This window comes from Dasypus novemcinctus, chromosome 20, assembly GCF_030445035.2.
Source record: "Dasypus novemcinctus isolate mDasNov1 chromosome 20, mDasNov1.1.hap2, whole genome shotgun sequence".
Classification (NCBI taxonomy): Eukaryota; Metazoa; Chordata; class Mammalia; order Cingulata; family Dasypodidae; genus Dasypus; species Dasypus novemcinctus.
The window spans coordinates 49,230,267-49,245,359 of record NC_080692.1 but is presented as its reverse complement, the minus strand read 5'-3'; the positions used below and the strand labels follow the sequence as shown (position 1 = coordinate 49,245,359).

At 51.3% G+C, this 15,093-nt stretch overlaps 1 protein-coding gene and 1 long non-coding RNA gene across 2 annotated transcripts; both read left to right on the top strand.

The window, feature by feature from the left end:
- Positions 1 to 213: 213 nt before the first annotated feature.
- Positions 214 to 5,425, top strand: LOC139437095 (uncharacterized). Its single transcript, XR_011646683.1, has 2 exons — positions 214 to 3,739; positions 4,137 to 5,425. It is a non-coding gene; the product is annotated as an uncharacterized lncRNA (long non-coding RNA).
- A 586-nt stretch (positions 5,426 to 6,011) lies between these two features.
- On the top strand, positions 6,012 to 12,327 carry MANSC4 (MANSC domain containing 4). The gene is made up of 4 exons (XM_004449315.2): positions 6,012 to 6,234; positions 8,436 to 8,570; positions 10,922 to 11,527; positions 12,290 to 12,327. The coding sequence occupies exons 1-4, from the start codon at positions 6,012 to 6,014 to the stop codon at positions 12,325 to 12,327; spliced, it is 1,002 nt and encodes a 333-aa protein (XP_004449372.2).
- The last annotated feature ends 2,766 nt before the right edge of the window (positions 12,328 to 15,093 follow it).

Below are 15,093 nucleotides of genomic sequence, written 5' to 3'. Positions count from 1 at the left end.
CGCCCGGCCCCGCAGCCTCCCCGGCGCGCCCAGGGCGCGGCTCCCGCCGCCGGGCCCGGGCGGAGGCGGGCGCGGGAGGCGGCGCGGGTGCTCCCCCGCGGCTGTGCGGGGCAGGGCGGGGGCCGGGGCAGCCCAGGAGGCGGCCGGGAAGGCCGGGGGGCGGGCCGGGCCGCCGGGGGGCTGCGGGGACCCCTCCTGCTGCCCGAAGGACTGCGGTGCGGCGCCGGAGCCAAGCCCGACCGCGCGGGCCCGCCGTGCTTCCCCTCGTAGCACAGATCATTTCCTGGCAAATCCTTGTCCCGCGACCGCTGCTGTCCCGCCGGCGCGCGGGGCTGTCCGGGGCCCAGGCCGGGCGCTCCGGCTCGCCTTGCCTGCAGGTGGTCCTGCGCGCCGCCCGCCCCGCCCCGAGCAGCCTGGGGGGCCCAGGGGCGACCACCCCTCCCTCCTCTCCCCCAGCCCCGCACGTCCCGGCCCGCGGCCGCTCCTGAGGCGCGGATTCCCCCGGGGAGGGGGCTCGGGTGGGCTCCCCTCCCCGCACGAGGAGCCCTGGGGGACGTCCCCGACGGGAGGGGGAAGCCGCCCCAAGAGTCCAGCGTGGGAAGGGCAGTGTTGCATTTTGTTATTCTTCTTGAATAACAAGTTGTTAAATAATACAAATTGTTAAATAATACCTCGGACAGAACGCACATCCTGTGGCTCCGCGGCCCTGCACGTCGGGGAGGGGGAGACACCAAGAGGTGCCCTCGCCCCCCACTCGTTTACTCGTGGGCCTTCCCTCAGGGTAAGAGTGTCAGGTCAGGTGGGTGCCAGGGATTTCACGCTTCGGTTCTCAGGTTTTTCCACGATGCTTCTTTTCGCTTCCACGAGGATGGAGCACAGCTATCCGAAGGAATCCCAAGGGCTCCAGCTCTTCAGCGTGAAAAAGCACCGCTCGGCCTAAGCAGAGCTCCGCATTTCCTTAACAGAAAGTCCCTCGCGCACACGTTCTGAGGATACTCTCTGCCATCAATATTTGTTATTTGTATTTTGGTAGAATCACTGAGCTAGAAAGAAGCTTAAATACCAGCCAATCCGGGCCCCATTTCAGAGACATTGGGACCTGCCTGAGGTGACAAAATAAGCAGGTAGCACCTGCCTCCAACACCCATTTCACCGTTTGGTCAGAGCCAGCCATGAATTAACTGTACAGTCAGGGCGCAGGAAAGCCTAGCCTGACCAAAATCTATCGCAGGTTAATTATTAATTTTATTCTGTTAGGTGCAATAATGATACTTTATAGTTTTAAGGTTTGTGGTTTTTTTTACATCTTAAAGATGCACACTGAGTATTATGAGTGAAATAATTTCTGGAACTTGCTTTAAAATAAGGGGAAAAAGTAGGAAGAGAAACAGATTAACGGAACGTTGATAATTATTGAGCTGGGTGATAGGTTCACGAGCACTCACTGTGCTATTCTTTCACATATGCTTTTGGGCGCATATTAAAAAATGAAAATGCTTTTTAAAATCTTAGATGTTTTCCAAAGGGCCCCCCCACCCCCTTTTTTATTATTTTTTAAAATACTAACTTCTCCTTTCTTCTTGGATAACAAGTTGTTAAATAATATCTTCTTCAAAAGGACCCATCCCCTATTTCAAACAGAATATACGCCTTACACTGATGATTAACTTTTTATGTTAGGAAGAGGGAAGGGATAAAAAAGAAACAAAAAACAGAAAAGAAAGTTATATCAATAAGACATGAAATCCTTTCAACACAGTTTGGTCACATTTGTGCTTCTTACTGTATAATTTAGCTACTTCATAGTGAAATTTGGTCTATTATTTTCCTAATCGTGAATAAGGAACTGAAATTGAAAACAAAACAAAACAAAAAAGCCCATCGGTTCTGGTCTCCATTGGGAAAGATGGGTGCAGGACTTGCACCACTGACGTGCTTTCATGGATTCTGCGCACAAGGGCGGCGCCTCACCTGGGTTCACCTGCCCTCTGCATCGCAGCGGGGGAACATCGCCCCCGCCCGACTCTCCCGCTTCTGCGCTCAGTCCCGGTGCCGCGAGACAGTCTGGGGTCCTTTGGGGAGAGTGACGGGCCTTTAGCAACTGTTTTGCCAAAGTCAAGGCCAAGTGCGGACCTGGGCAGTGGGCTTAGGAACTTTTGCTGGGAGGCGCCACCTGCATCCAAGAAACGTGGGCCTGGGGTTCTCTTGCCTCGCTGAGGGACAAAGCCAGGTGGTCAGCCCAGAACAGGCCGGTGGCTCCCGCCGGCCCCTTAGAGCGCCTCCCCGATGGGTGCTCTGTTTCCCGGCTGACCCAGATACGTTTCAGGCTCTTTGCTTCCCTTTCGAGCACAGACCCAGAAATCACGCTCAAAGAAGGGCCTGTGCTCAAAAGGCAGTTCAAGCACGGGACTACCGTGGCAGGGTCGGCCTGGGCAGGGAATCTGGGGCGTTCGTCTGATAAGCCTGGGCGCTGCTCCTGCAAGCTTTCGGCCCCCTCCTGATAACAACGTCATTAAAAGGTCACGTCACTTCAGTGATTCACACGTTACGCTTTCTGCTAAGCTAGAAATACAAAGTCAAAGCAATAGAAACTCCTTATTCACAAAAGACCTCAAGCAATGTTTTCAGGCTTCATGAAAACATTGCTTGTATCAACAACTGGAGGTAAAATCGTATAGATTTATTGTTGATACAGATTAGTCTTTGCCATACTATGATTCATTTCTACCACTTTGTATTGCTATTTGTTTCACAGAAGAAAAAAGTAATGGTCAAATGCAGAGTTAGTCTATTTCTTTGAGAATTTATGGAAAATATACCTTTTGACCTAGCAAACAGTATTGCTTTTAACGGTGAAAACCTGGAAAGCCAATAATGTATAATAATAGCAGCTAAGATTAATTGAGCATTTTTTATGTGCCAGCCTGTTGCAAATGTCTTACATGGGTTATTACACCATCTTTACATATTTTACAGCTAAGGAAACTGTGGTACATAGTACAACGAAATACCAGAGACCCATCACAAATTTGATGAAGAACTTTCTTTAGAGACACTGAAAGATATGATTTTACATTGGGTCCTTTAAAAACAGGTTCTGGGACAGCATACATAGTGTGATTCTATTTAGTAGAATCGTTGACCTGTATGTGTTTTTCATAATGCTGTCTAGAAGGATGTTTACCAAAATGCTAAGATTATAAGATCTTGAATAGTTTTTCATTCTTTGTGTACTTTTCTAGATTGTTTAGATTTTTTAAATGACCACATATCAATTCAATAAAAGCAAAATTTTTTAAAAGAAAACATATTTAAATTTTCCAGGCCCCCTTTTTATAAACTTTCCACTCATTTTTTACTACTGAAAATGTTAAGTAAATAATACCATTCGAATCTTTAAAAGGAGGACGAAATCTTGACTGTTTTTTTAAATGCCTTCTGGATTTAATAAACCTCTGCTATTATTTCACTATCACTTAAAAATTACTTCTATATCTTTAGTCCAGACAGAAGGATTTTTCCTAAAAATTTTGACTTCTTTTTGCTTCTTAGCGTCAAACGTAAACACCTTCCTTTCATCAAAGCCTACAGCGCACTTTGAACGAGCTGAAAGCAGCACAGGGTCTTAAAAGGACTGGAATTCAAGTGAGCGCCTGACGCAGGCAGCGCCTCCATCCGTCACAGTCGCCGGGCCAGTGTGTTCCAGACGTCTTAAGACCCGCCTGGGACGCTTGTCAAAGTAAGAGCCCTGTCCCCACAGCAGAGCTGCTGCCTCAGGCCTGCTGGAGGTGAGTGGGAGAGGCCGGTCTTAAGGACGCAGCTGATGGGAGCTGCTCTGAGGCGGGCCGACCAGCAGCAGCTGCGGCGCGTCCTCGCGTGGCCGCGGTGCGGTGGTTCTGGCACGCGGGACAATTCCCACCTCCCAGCGGGTTGCTCGTAGCTCCCGGCGTTTGTCGCCGGCCCTCGCGGGGGCTGCCCGGGCGCTCAGGCTGCAGGCTGACTGCAGGCTGGCTCCCGGCAGGCCAGTTGCTCTTTCTTGGCCAAAATACTGCGTCCCAGTCGTTTGAAGACTCAATATGTGTGCCATCACCACAAAGGTTTATTTCCTTTTTCTTAATTTCAACGTGCATTTACAGGGGAACTCGCAGATTCTTTAAATTGAAACTTTGGTCTCCGTTTGCACATCCTTTGACAGCAGAAGGGTCCAACGATAGTGGCTCGGTCCATCACTCCTGCAGGGACGTGAGAACGGCAAGGAGCGCGTATCACCCCAAAACACACCACACTGAGTGTGACCCAAAGACTTGAGGTTAAAAGGTTAGAAAGTGGACTTTCCGGTTCATGTCCCCAGGGCCTGCCCTAGCAGAAGTAGCTGTGGAATTCCCTGGAAACGGGGGGCTGCCTTTGCTGCTGTTCCTCTCCCTCCCCTTGCTCCCCAGGGGTGCTGGAATAGTCTGTTTGCAGGTACAGGGCTAAAATTTGCTTTCTGAAAGTTCATTAGAATAAAATATTTCTCTGTTTTAATGTAATGTATGTGGCTTAGGCAATGTTAGGAATTAGTGCATGATATAATTTTTGCTCAGAAAATAGTGAAATGTTTGGTCTTCAAAGTTATTCCATCTTTTAAATATTTTTTCTCTTTATTGTTATTGATATAGTTCTAAAATTCAAAAGATACATGATCATTAGATTGCCTATTATTAGGCAATAGGTGGGGAGATGAAAATTCAAAGAATGTTAAAAACATGTTTTGTCAAATGAGTGAATGAAGTCAGGGTACAAAATGGTATGGAAGAAACAGATTGCCGGTTAGAAAAACTTTTTTGTTTTTTTAAAAAGCATTAGGATACTTTATGCCAAAAACTGTCCCTGATGCTTAGTTGAAAAACAGATACAACAAAGCAACAGTTTTATGCTTTGAACTAATTTGTCAGTTTGAACATCATAGGAACCCAAAAGCAAGAGGCCATTTTCCTTGCCTTGGTATCTTCTCAAATGCTTTTCACATCGCAGTTGAAGTGGTTTTGTTAATATTTAGCAATTTAAGTCGACTTCCCAATTTCCCTAATGCACATTTCATAGCAAATACTTCTTCCGTCTGAGATACCAATCCTTCATGTGTGCCCTTCCTAAGAAGGCCCTTTTGAGCTCGCAAACACGAAATACCAGACAGCAGGTTGGTCCGCGCCCTGTTTGTACTTCCTCACGCGTCTCCCTGCGGCTCGCACTGCGTGGCCTTGGTGGGGCAGCACACCCCCGACGTCCATCTGGGTGATGAGCCTCTTCTCCTGGCTGAATCTTCAATGTTCTTTTAGGGAGAAAGTTTGTGACTTGGCCTTGACCAAAAAATACCCGGCCCCCAGGAGTGACCAGGATTCAGTTAGATGTTTTTGCTGTGATTGCAAAATTAAAACATTTGATTTCATTTCATTTGCAGTGTTCATTTATTTTCAAGTTTCTGTTTTAAGCAAGAAGAACTTAGACCAGTGCACTAACTAGTTTGCCAGTGAACTTGAATACCGTAATTTAAGGTCAAGGAAAAAAAGACATGATCGAAAATAAGGCTGCAGTCCCAGGTTCCTGAGAATCACACAGAAGTGCCCTCAGAGAACAATGCCTTGTTTCTGGTGACACAGATCCTTCCTTTATCTGACTCTAAAGTGACTACATTGTTGTTTTCCGCAGAAAGGATCTTGGCTAGAATTTCCATCTGTCTTGTTATTTCCTTAGAAAAAGGTGTCTGTGACTATTCACTTTCGGAGAATGAAAGGGTGGTGGAGAGAATTCACTTCTTCAGGCTAAAGGGGGTGTCGGCCTAGCCTGGGACAGGCTCAGAACGGCCGCCAGCAGGTGGTCGCTCACCCCGGCTCACCTGGGATTTGCAATCCAAGCGTGGCCTCGTGTCCCTGGGAGGTGGCCCTCGGAGGAGCTCTCAGCCCCAGCGCCTAAGCCCCGAGGGCCGGCTGCTGGCTTCCGGGGCGCCCAGACCGGCCACCAGCCCCCGCGGGGACATGCAGGTGCCGCTGCTGGCGGCGGTGGCCCTGCTGCTGCGCCTGGGCGGCGCGGCCGCGCTCTGCTCGCCCACCGCGCTCTTCCGCGGCTGCTGGATCCGCCGCTTCCCGGGGCTGCTGCTGGACCTGGACGAGTCCCAGCGGCTGGGGGCCCGGGTGCTGCGCTTCTCCTGGGAGAGCACGGGCCAGCGGTGCAGCCGCAGCTGCTGCCTCCGCAAGGACGGTGAGTGGCGCCTGCCGGGCCAGCCGGGGGCTTCCCGGAGCGGGAACCAGGGCGCAGTGAGAGGGACCGGGGAGACGCCCGGGCCAGGGCAGGGGCTGGGACAGGGGACGGCGGTCTGCAGCCTGGCCGGAGCAGACGGTTCACAGATAGCCACGGCCTGGGCTCCCTTCTCACCCACAGGCTAAGCGGAAGCCCCGGTTAGCCAGCAGTATTTTTATAGCCCCAACTCTACCACGAATGATTTCAGAAATGCTTGTGGTCATTTCCTTTTCAAAGTACCTTTTGGTGACATATCAAATTTCTGAAATGTGCTTGTTTGAGTTGACCAAATGAGAGATGGACTGGACAGGAATTTAGGGTGTGAATCATACATTCTGAAAGAAATATGAAGAGATATATCAAATAGCAAAACAATAACCGTATTTTCAAAATATCCTAGTGGCCTCATATCCAGATTCAGAGTGCAAATATAACCGGTATAATATGGTCAAGGCCTGCAACTAGGAAGGCATTTCATTGTTGCAAACTTTCAAGTTACAATTGTTTAAAGACAATTTAGCAACAATCAATTTCACTGAATTTTTCTAATTTTTCCAAGATTTTACAGCTACTGGGAAAGGAAGAAAACACAACACTTTAAAATAATTCTCTTGGCTGCCCCACACTTTCTTCCCGTAGTTCGATACCTGTTTATCCATTGCCAGCGCGGCCCACCCAGCTGAGCATGTCACATTTCGGGAATGCAAATCGGGGCTCCTCGGGGAGGCCAAGCAGATTCCCTCGAGAGGCGGTGAGCGAGAAGCTGTCACCCGCTCAGCCCGCCAAGGTCACTCAGGCACAGAAGACAGCAATTGTTTAACAGACTCTTAGAAAAGGCAGTGCGCCTGGATTTCCCCTCCCGGAGCTTCCAGCTCCCCGGCCGCAGCAGGGGGCGGCGGGCAAGGTGGGCTTCCCGCTTCCTCCCAGGGCAGGGTTTATCCCGCCCTGACCGCAGGGAGGCTGGCGAGCCTGGACCTCTGGGACACTAAGCCCCCAGGAGGCTTCCGCGACGTCAGAGCCCGTGGGGCTTGCTTCCTGCAGGAGGGCAGGAAGCACATCCCGTTTCTACCCGGAAGCCAGACCTTCCAAAGGCCTACCTAAGACAGAGCTTCCAAAGGCCTCAGTCCTGCCGCCAGCTCAGCGCTGGAGCCGGACACGAGTCCTGGGACACAGCCTTATCCCTGCGATTGTCCTCCCGGGCCCACGGCTTGGTGGGAGGTGCGCGTGTCCAAGGGGGGCATGGAATTCAGGGGAGTCTCCAGGGAGCGAGCCAGCCTTCTGGAGCGTAGGAACAATGAACCAGTTGCCCCAGGTCCTCCTCTTTCTCTTTCTGGAAAAATACAGAGAGCAAAAGCAGGGGCTGCCCCCACCCAGCGGCAGCCTCGTGCAACAGCCGCGCCGCAGCAGCTCTGGCGTGCTCTGAGGCCCGGTCACCACCTGCTGCCGCGCTCTGCTCTGTTTCACTAGGGCAGTCGGGGCCCTCCGGCCAAGGGACAGTTCCCACGATGTGGCCTGATGGCTCTGCCATGGAGGAGAGTCTTGGGGCAGAGAGATGGGAGATTTGCCTTCAGCAAATCGGACTTTGGCTTTGCCAGAAATAAAACGACAGGTTTTGAGGTTTGCTTCGAGAAGGGGGCAGCCCATGCCCGCCGACGGCCTGCCCACCCACTCCCCTCCGCAGGGGCGCGCTGGCCTCTCTTCCCACCCTTGGCACGCGGGCCGGCGCTGGGCGCTGCAGTCCGCACCCGGCCCCCTCGCCTGCCGCCGCCCCTGCGCTGCGGGCCCTGCGCGGCCCTCTTCCCTCTGCTCCCTCTGCTGCCCCGCAGCGCCTCGGCGTTCTGAGGCCACGGACCCGGGCACCTGATAGTTAGAAAAATCATGAGCTTCCCGGCGTCCACTGAGTCTCTCCCTCACACATAGCGCCAGGACTGGGAAAAGATTCCAGGTAATCCTGCGTGGAACGGAATGCGTGAAAGTCCTTGGAGAAAAACAGCATTTTCTTCAGAAAGGTGTTTTCCAGGTGAATAGAAACAGAGGTAGACAAGGTCACGTCCTCCGTGGAAGGTTGCAAACGGCGCTGCCTCGTCCGGGTTAATCCTGGGCTCCGGGAGGAACGTCCCGTGCGCCGCCCTCAGCAGCCGTCCTCGCCGCTTCCCTTCCAGTTTCCTGTAACCTGGCCGTCTTCTTCCACGAGCCCGTTCACGACGATGTCAACTGCCTGCACGTCCACTGCCCCGCGCTGGAGAGCTGCGCGCTGCAGCCCGGGGCCGGCACCGTCCTCTACAACCTGACGGCAGGTAGTCACGCCGCCCGGGGGGGTGCAGGTGACACGCTGTAACGGGGAGGGTGCGGGTGACGCTCTGACAGGGAGGGTGCGGGTGACGCTCTGACCCGGCCCACGGCCCGGAACCTGGCTCGACAGCCGGGGGGACGCTGAGTCCGTCCTTCCCAGCGTGTTGTTCTGGGCACGTTCTGGGCATCCAGGACAGGAAGGTGAAGAGAAATCCCCTTTCGTTGGGCACGTTCAGCAACGAGGCGCTCATTTCAGAGGAGAGCAAGCGTGCGCTTGGACCAGGGCTCGCCGTGCTGCGTCGTGTACTGCAGGCGACTTCCCGAGAGCCGGGGCGGCGTTCCTGCTGCCACCAGGAAGTGGTGGCGACGCTAAGCGAGTCTTGAGGGCTGTGGGCCTTGCAGACAAGGGGTTTGCAAGGCCGTTAGGGAACGGGAAACTGGCCGCCACCTGCTGACGCGCACGAGCTGGTCACTGGCCCCAGATGACCAGGGTATGTCACTTTAGGAAAACGCATATTTAAGTAGCCTTTATCCACGGACGTAATCTCGGGGCGTGAATCAGTGGCCATTTAAGAATAGAGTTTTGTCCTGAAAATGCGAAAGAGATACATGTGTTTTTCAGCTCGCCCTGGGGGCTGCGTCGGCTCCCGGTGAGCGCCGCGGCGTGGAAACTGCGGCCACGTCTCTGTGCGCAGGTTCCTCCCAGCTTCCTTGATTTGACGAGAAAAGTAGAGGACAGGGTGGGGAGGCGGCAGGGAGGCAGGTTCTTGTTTATGGGGTGCAGCTTCTGTTTGGGGTGATGGAAAATTTTTGGTAACGGATGGCGGTGAGGGCAGCACACATCGTGACTAGGATTAATGGCAGTGAATTGTGCGCTTTAAAGTGGTTAAAAAGAGAAATTTTATGTTGGATGTATGCTACCACAATAAACGTTTTTCAAGCGTAACATTGCCCCAAGTAGGGAGGCTCAAGAAGGGAGACTAAGGAAAGCCAGACTGTTCAGGGAAGGCTTCCTGGAAGAGGCTCCAGGCAAAGGCACGATAAGGGCCTCTCTGTCAGACAGCGGGAGAGGAAGGAGACTGACCTGGCTTCCAGAAGGGCCCGCGTGGGCTTGGAAGAAAAGGTGGCCAGGATAGGGTGGGTCAGGCAACAAAAGGGTTTGGGGCAGAGCGGAGTTGGGGTTTGACTGTCAGAAATAAGTGAAGGAGGGTATTTCATGGAAGAGGCCGTATTAAGTGCGGCTTAGACCCCCTTCGTCTGGGAAAGGCACATGCGGGCCGGAGGCCCGGCGAGGCCTGGGCTGGGCCGCGGCGCGGGGACCTCGGATGGAGATGAAGGCGGGAGTCCGCGGTCCCTCTGGGAACGGCGGTGCCACCGAATGACACGGGGCAGATGCAGCTGGAAGTGGGACGTCCAGGGGGGCCCGTGGGGGGCCTCGGGGGAAAGGAGCTCAGAGCCCAGGGAAGGGGGGTGGGCGCGAGGCCAAGTGGGCGCGGGTGGGGGGCTGTGGAGGGGGCTGTGGAGAGGAGCACAGCACCAGGCAGAGCCCAAAGGCGGGAGCCCCCCGGGGGGGAGGACCGAGAAGAGACCCGGCAGGGCAAGGCACAGAGGCAGGCCGGGAGAGCCGGGGGTCTGCTGGGGGGAGTGGCGGGAGAGGGCGCGTGGGGGCTTCTGTGGCCGGGAAGCAGGGCCACTGCTGGCGGCCTCCGGAGCGGCAGAGAGGGGGGACAAGACTGCAGAGGCGAGATGAGGAGCCAGGGAGAAGTGCAGGGGGGGAGAGGGAGAGAGGGGAGAGGGAGAAGGGGAGAGACAGAGCGAAGGAGAGGGAGAGAGAGGGGGAGAGAGGGGAAAGTGGGGCAGAGGCCCAGTGGCCGGGCCTGTGTCCCCCTCGTGAAGGCAAAGCCCGCTGGTGCTCCGGGGGGGGGGTCCCGCCGGGCAGCGAGCACTGGGGTCAGGGCGGCTCCTGGGGGCTGGGAAGGGGCCGATTCAGGGCTTGCTCGGGGGCCCACCCTTGGCCGGCGCTGTTTGGTTTTGGATTTTTGACCTTAGTGTTTCCAGCCCGTTTTTGGCCTGGTGCCCCGGGGGCAGCACCCCAGACGCCCCGTGTCTGCAGCTCCTGCCCTGACTTGTGCTGCTGCTGCCCCGGGGCCGCCAGGCAGGAAGCGTTGTCCGCGGGGCGGCCAAGGTCAGGCCAGGACGCGCCCTTGACCACGAAGCGCTCGGCGCGCCGGGCCGGGCCTCTCGGGCCGCTCAGGGCTCCGGGGACAGACGCTGGGCTGGGCCCCAGGCCCACTGCCCGCACCGTGCCGGGCTCTCTGGGCGGTCAAGTAATGAACCGGCCTTGTTCACCTTTCAGGAATCGACCCCGACTTGCTGGTGTTTGCACAGGCGTCTCCTCCCTACCCAGACGGCCGGTCGTCACCTACCGGGCGGGGCGGACCCAGGCCACCCGAGGACCTGCCAGAGGACCTGCCCGAGGACCTGCGCAGCCAGCCGGGCCCCGGCGCCAGGCGAGGGCGGCCGTGGGCGCCGGCGGCCAGCACCAGCCAGCCCGGGGACCCCCAGGCCTCCCCCCCGGGGCCGGAGGCCAGAGTCCCCTCCCCAAACGACTCCAGGCGCGCAGGGGTGCCCGCGGTCTCCCCAATCACTTCCTTGGTCGCCCGCCCGCCAGGCAGGGCCGCGTCGCTGTCCTCGGTGCCCGAACACGCGCAGCCGGCCCACGCGCCGCGCCCGTCCCGCCTCGACAGCAGCCAGCAGTCGCCCAACGAAACCCAGGGCTACGGCGGGGGCACCCACGCACCCGCAGGGGCGGACGGGCCATCTGGCGGGGCTTGGGCGGCGCCCCGGGCGTGGCCGCTCGCGGTGCTGTGCGGCCTCCTGCTCGCGCTGGTCCCTGGACATGGCGGGAGGCAGCAGGGCCGGGGCGCCCCGGCCAGGAGCCCGGAGCCCGGAGCGGGGGCAGGTGCGGGGCCAGGGGCAGAGGCTTCCCAGGGAGGCCGCAGGGGCCCCCCGCCCTCCACGAGGGCCACCCTTAGTCTTCCCTAACGTGGGGCAGTGGGTTAAGAAGCACCCAGGATGCCTGCGCCCACCAGCTGCTGCAAAGGTCGGTGCTGGGTAAGGATAACCGTCTTTTTTTGTTCTTTCCCATTTTGGGTGGTGCACTCTCTGTCAAAGTTCCAAAATTCTGACCTCTGGAGTTATTATTTATGATCATGTGAGAAATACAGTCCTAAGTGCTTTACATGTATTCATTCAAAGTATCCTCACAACTCTGAGTTAGGTATACAATCATTAACCATTATACTATTATCGTTGCATTTTTTTAATTAGCGAAGTTATGAGTTTATTAAAAAACTACGCAGAAAACAAAGTTCCAAAATAACCCCCCTCACAGAGAGCGTTTTCCCAGTTATTAACACTGCATTAGTGTGGTGACTTTCTTACAATCTTCCAGCCTCGTAAGGCTACTTTAGCTACAGTCCACAGTTTACACTGGGGTTCTCTGTTGTACAGTACACTGGTTGTGTTTTTTAAAAAGTTTACTCAAGTAATATATATGCAACCTAAAATTTCCCATTGTAAACATATTCAAATATGTAATTCAGTGGTGCTAATTATTTTTAAAAAAATTTTTAAAGATATTTAGATGACATAAATGTTACATAACAAGTATGGGGGATTCCCATCTGCCCTGCTCCCCACACTGCCCCATCTGCCCCCTTAGCAGCATCCTTCATCGTGTGGTACACTCACTGCAACTGATGAACGCATTTTGGAGCATTGCCACTAAGTTATTTTTAAAAAGCTGTGCTGCCATCACCATCATCCATTACCAACATTTTCCCATCACCCCAAATAGAAACTGCGTACAATTAACCCCCAATTCCCTAAACCCATCCCGGCCCCTGATAACCTGTATTCTATTGTATGTATAGACCACATGTATTTACATACTCATCTCTTGATAGACACTTGGCAATTATGAATTATGCAGCAGTGAACATCAGTGTGCAAATACCTGTTTCAGTCCCTGATTTCAAATTGTTTAGGTATATACCTAGAGGAGGCACTTCTGGGTCAAGAGGTAATTCTATACTTAATTTTCTGAAAAACTGTCAAATTGTTTTCCACCATGGCTGCACCATTTTACATTCCTACCAGTGAATAAGGATTCCTAATTCTCCACATCCTCCCCAACATTTGTTATTTTCTGCTTTTTAAACAGTGACTGTTCCTGTGGGGTGAAGTGGTGTCGCACTGCGGTTTTCATTGGCATTTCCCTGATGGCTAACGATGTTGAGCCTCTTTTCATGTGACTTTTGGTCACTTATATAACTTTGGAGAAATGTCTATTCAAGTCTTTCGCCCATTTAATTGGGTTGTCTTTTTCTTGCCTAGTTGTAGGGTATCTTTCTATATTATGGATAAGAAACCCTTATCAGATACAGAGTTTCCATTATTTTCTCCCACTCTGTCGGTTGTCTTTTTATTGCCATGATGAAGTCCTTTGATGAAGAAAGTTTTTTACTTTGGTAAGTCCCGTGTATCAATTTTTGTTGTTGTTGCATGTGCCTTTGGTGTGAAGTCTCAGAAACCATTGCTTATCACAAGGTTTGGAGATGCTTCCCTACATTTTCCTCTCGGAGTTTAAGGCCTGGGCTCTTTTTTTAAAAAATATTATTTTTCATATTTCAATTCATTTTTATAGTCCTGGTACTTATATTTAGGTCTTTGATCCATTTTGAGTTAATTTTTTCATATGGTGTGAGACAGGGCCCACCTTCATTCTTTTGCATATCCAGTTTTCACACCACCATTTATTGAAGAGATCATTTCTTCTACATAGAATGTACCTCACGCCTTTGTAAAAAATTGACTGTAAGTATGAGCATTTATTTCTACACTATAATTTCAATTCCATTAGTCTATATGCCTGCCTTGGTGCCAGCACCATGCTGTTTTGATTATTGTAGCTTGTAATAAGCTTTTAAATTGGGAACTGTGAGTTCTCCATACTTTGTTCTTTTTCAAAATTGTTTTAGCCATGCAGGGCCTCTTACCCTCCCATATAAATTTGATGATTGGCTTTTCCATTTCTGTATAGAAGACGTTAGAATTTTAATTGGGAATGCACTGATCTATTGATAGCTTTGAGTAGAAATGACATCCTAACAATATTTCGTCTTCCAGTCCATGAACCCAAAACAACCTCTTTATTTAGGTCTTTTTTTATTTCTTTCAGCAATGTTTCGTAGTTTTCAACGTTTAAGACCTTTACATTTTTGGTTGAATTGATTCCTAAATATGTGATTCTTTTGGTTGCTGTTCTAAATTGAACTTTTTTTCTTGATTTCCTCTTTAAATTGTTTATTACTATTGTATAGAAACACTACTGATTTTTGCATGTTGCTCTTGTACCCAACCACTCTGCTTTAGCTTTTCAGCTCTAGTGGCTTTGTCATCAATTTTTCAGGATTTGCTATATCTAGCAATCTTTCATTTGCAAATAATGAACGTTTTACTTTTTCCTTCCCAATTTGGATGATTTTTCTTTTTCTTGCCTAATTGCACTGGCTATCGCTTCTAGTACAATGTTAAATAACACTGGGAACAGTGGTCACCCTTGCCTTGTTCCTGATCTTAGAGGGAAAGCTTTCAGCCTTTCCCCATTGAATATGATATTATCTGTGGGTTTTTCATATATGCCCTTTATCGTGTTGAGGAAGTTCCCTTCTGTTCCTAGTTTTCTAAATGTTTTTATCAAGAAGCGGGGCTAGATATTGTCAAATACTTTTTTGCATCAATTGAGCTGATCATGTGGATATTTTTCCTTTGTTCTCTTAACGTGGTGTATGACATTAATTCTCTTATGTTGAACACCCATGCAAACCCAGTAAATATATCACTTGGTAATGGTAAGTAATTCCTTTAATGCATGTTGGATTCAGTTTGCTAGGATTTGCTGAGGATTTTTGCAACTATACTCACAAGGGATATTTGGTGTGAATTTATTTTTTTTTTTGTATCTTTATCTGGCTTTGATATTAGGGTGGTGAGTTCTCATAGAATTAGGACGTGTTCCCTCCTCTTTCATTTTTTAGAAGTGTTTGAGCAGTAATAGTGTTAGTTCTTTGGGGGATGTCTGGTAAAATTCACCAGTGAAGTCATCTGCTCATGGGCTTAGCTTTGTTGGGAGGTTTTGATCATTGATTCAATCACTTTACTATTAATAGTTCTTAGTCAGCTGACATAATCTATTTCTTCTTGAATCAGTGTAAGTAGATTGTGTGTTTTCTAGGAATTTGTTCATCTAGGTTGCCTAATTTCTTGGCATTCAGTGGTTTATAGCTCCTCTTACAATTATTTTAATTACTGTGGGGTTGGTACTAATATTCTCCTTTAAATTTCTGATTTTAGTTGTGTCCCTTTTTTCCCTTTGTCAGTCTAGCTAAAGGTTTGCTAATTTCATTGATCTTCTGGAAGAACCAAGTTTCAGTTTTGTTGATTCTATTAGGTTTTAAAAAAATT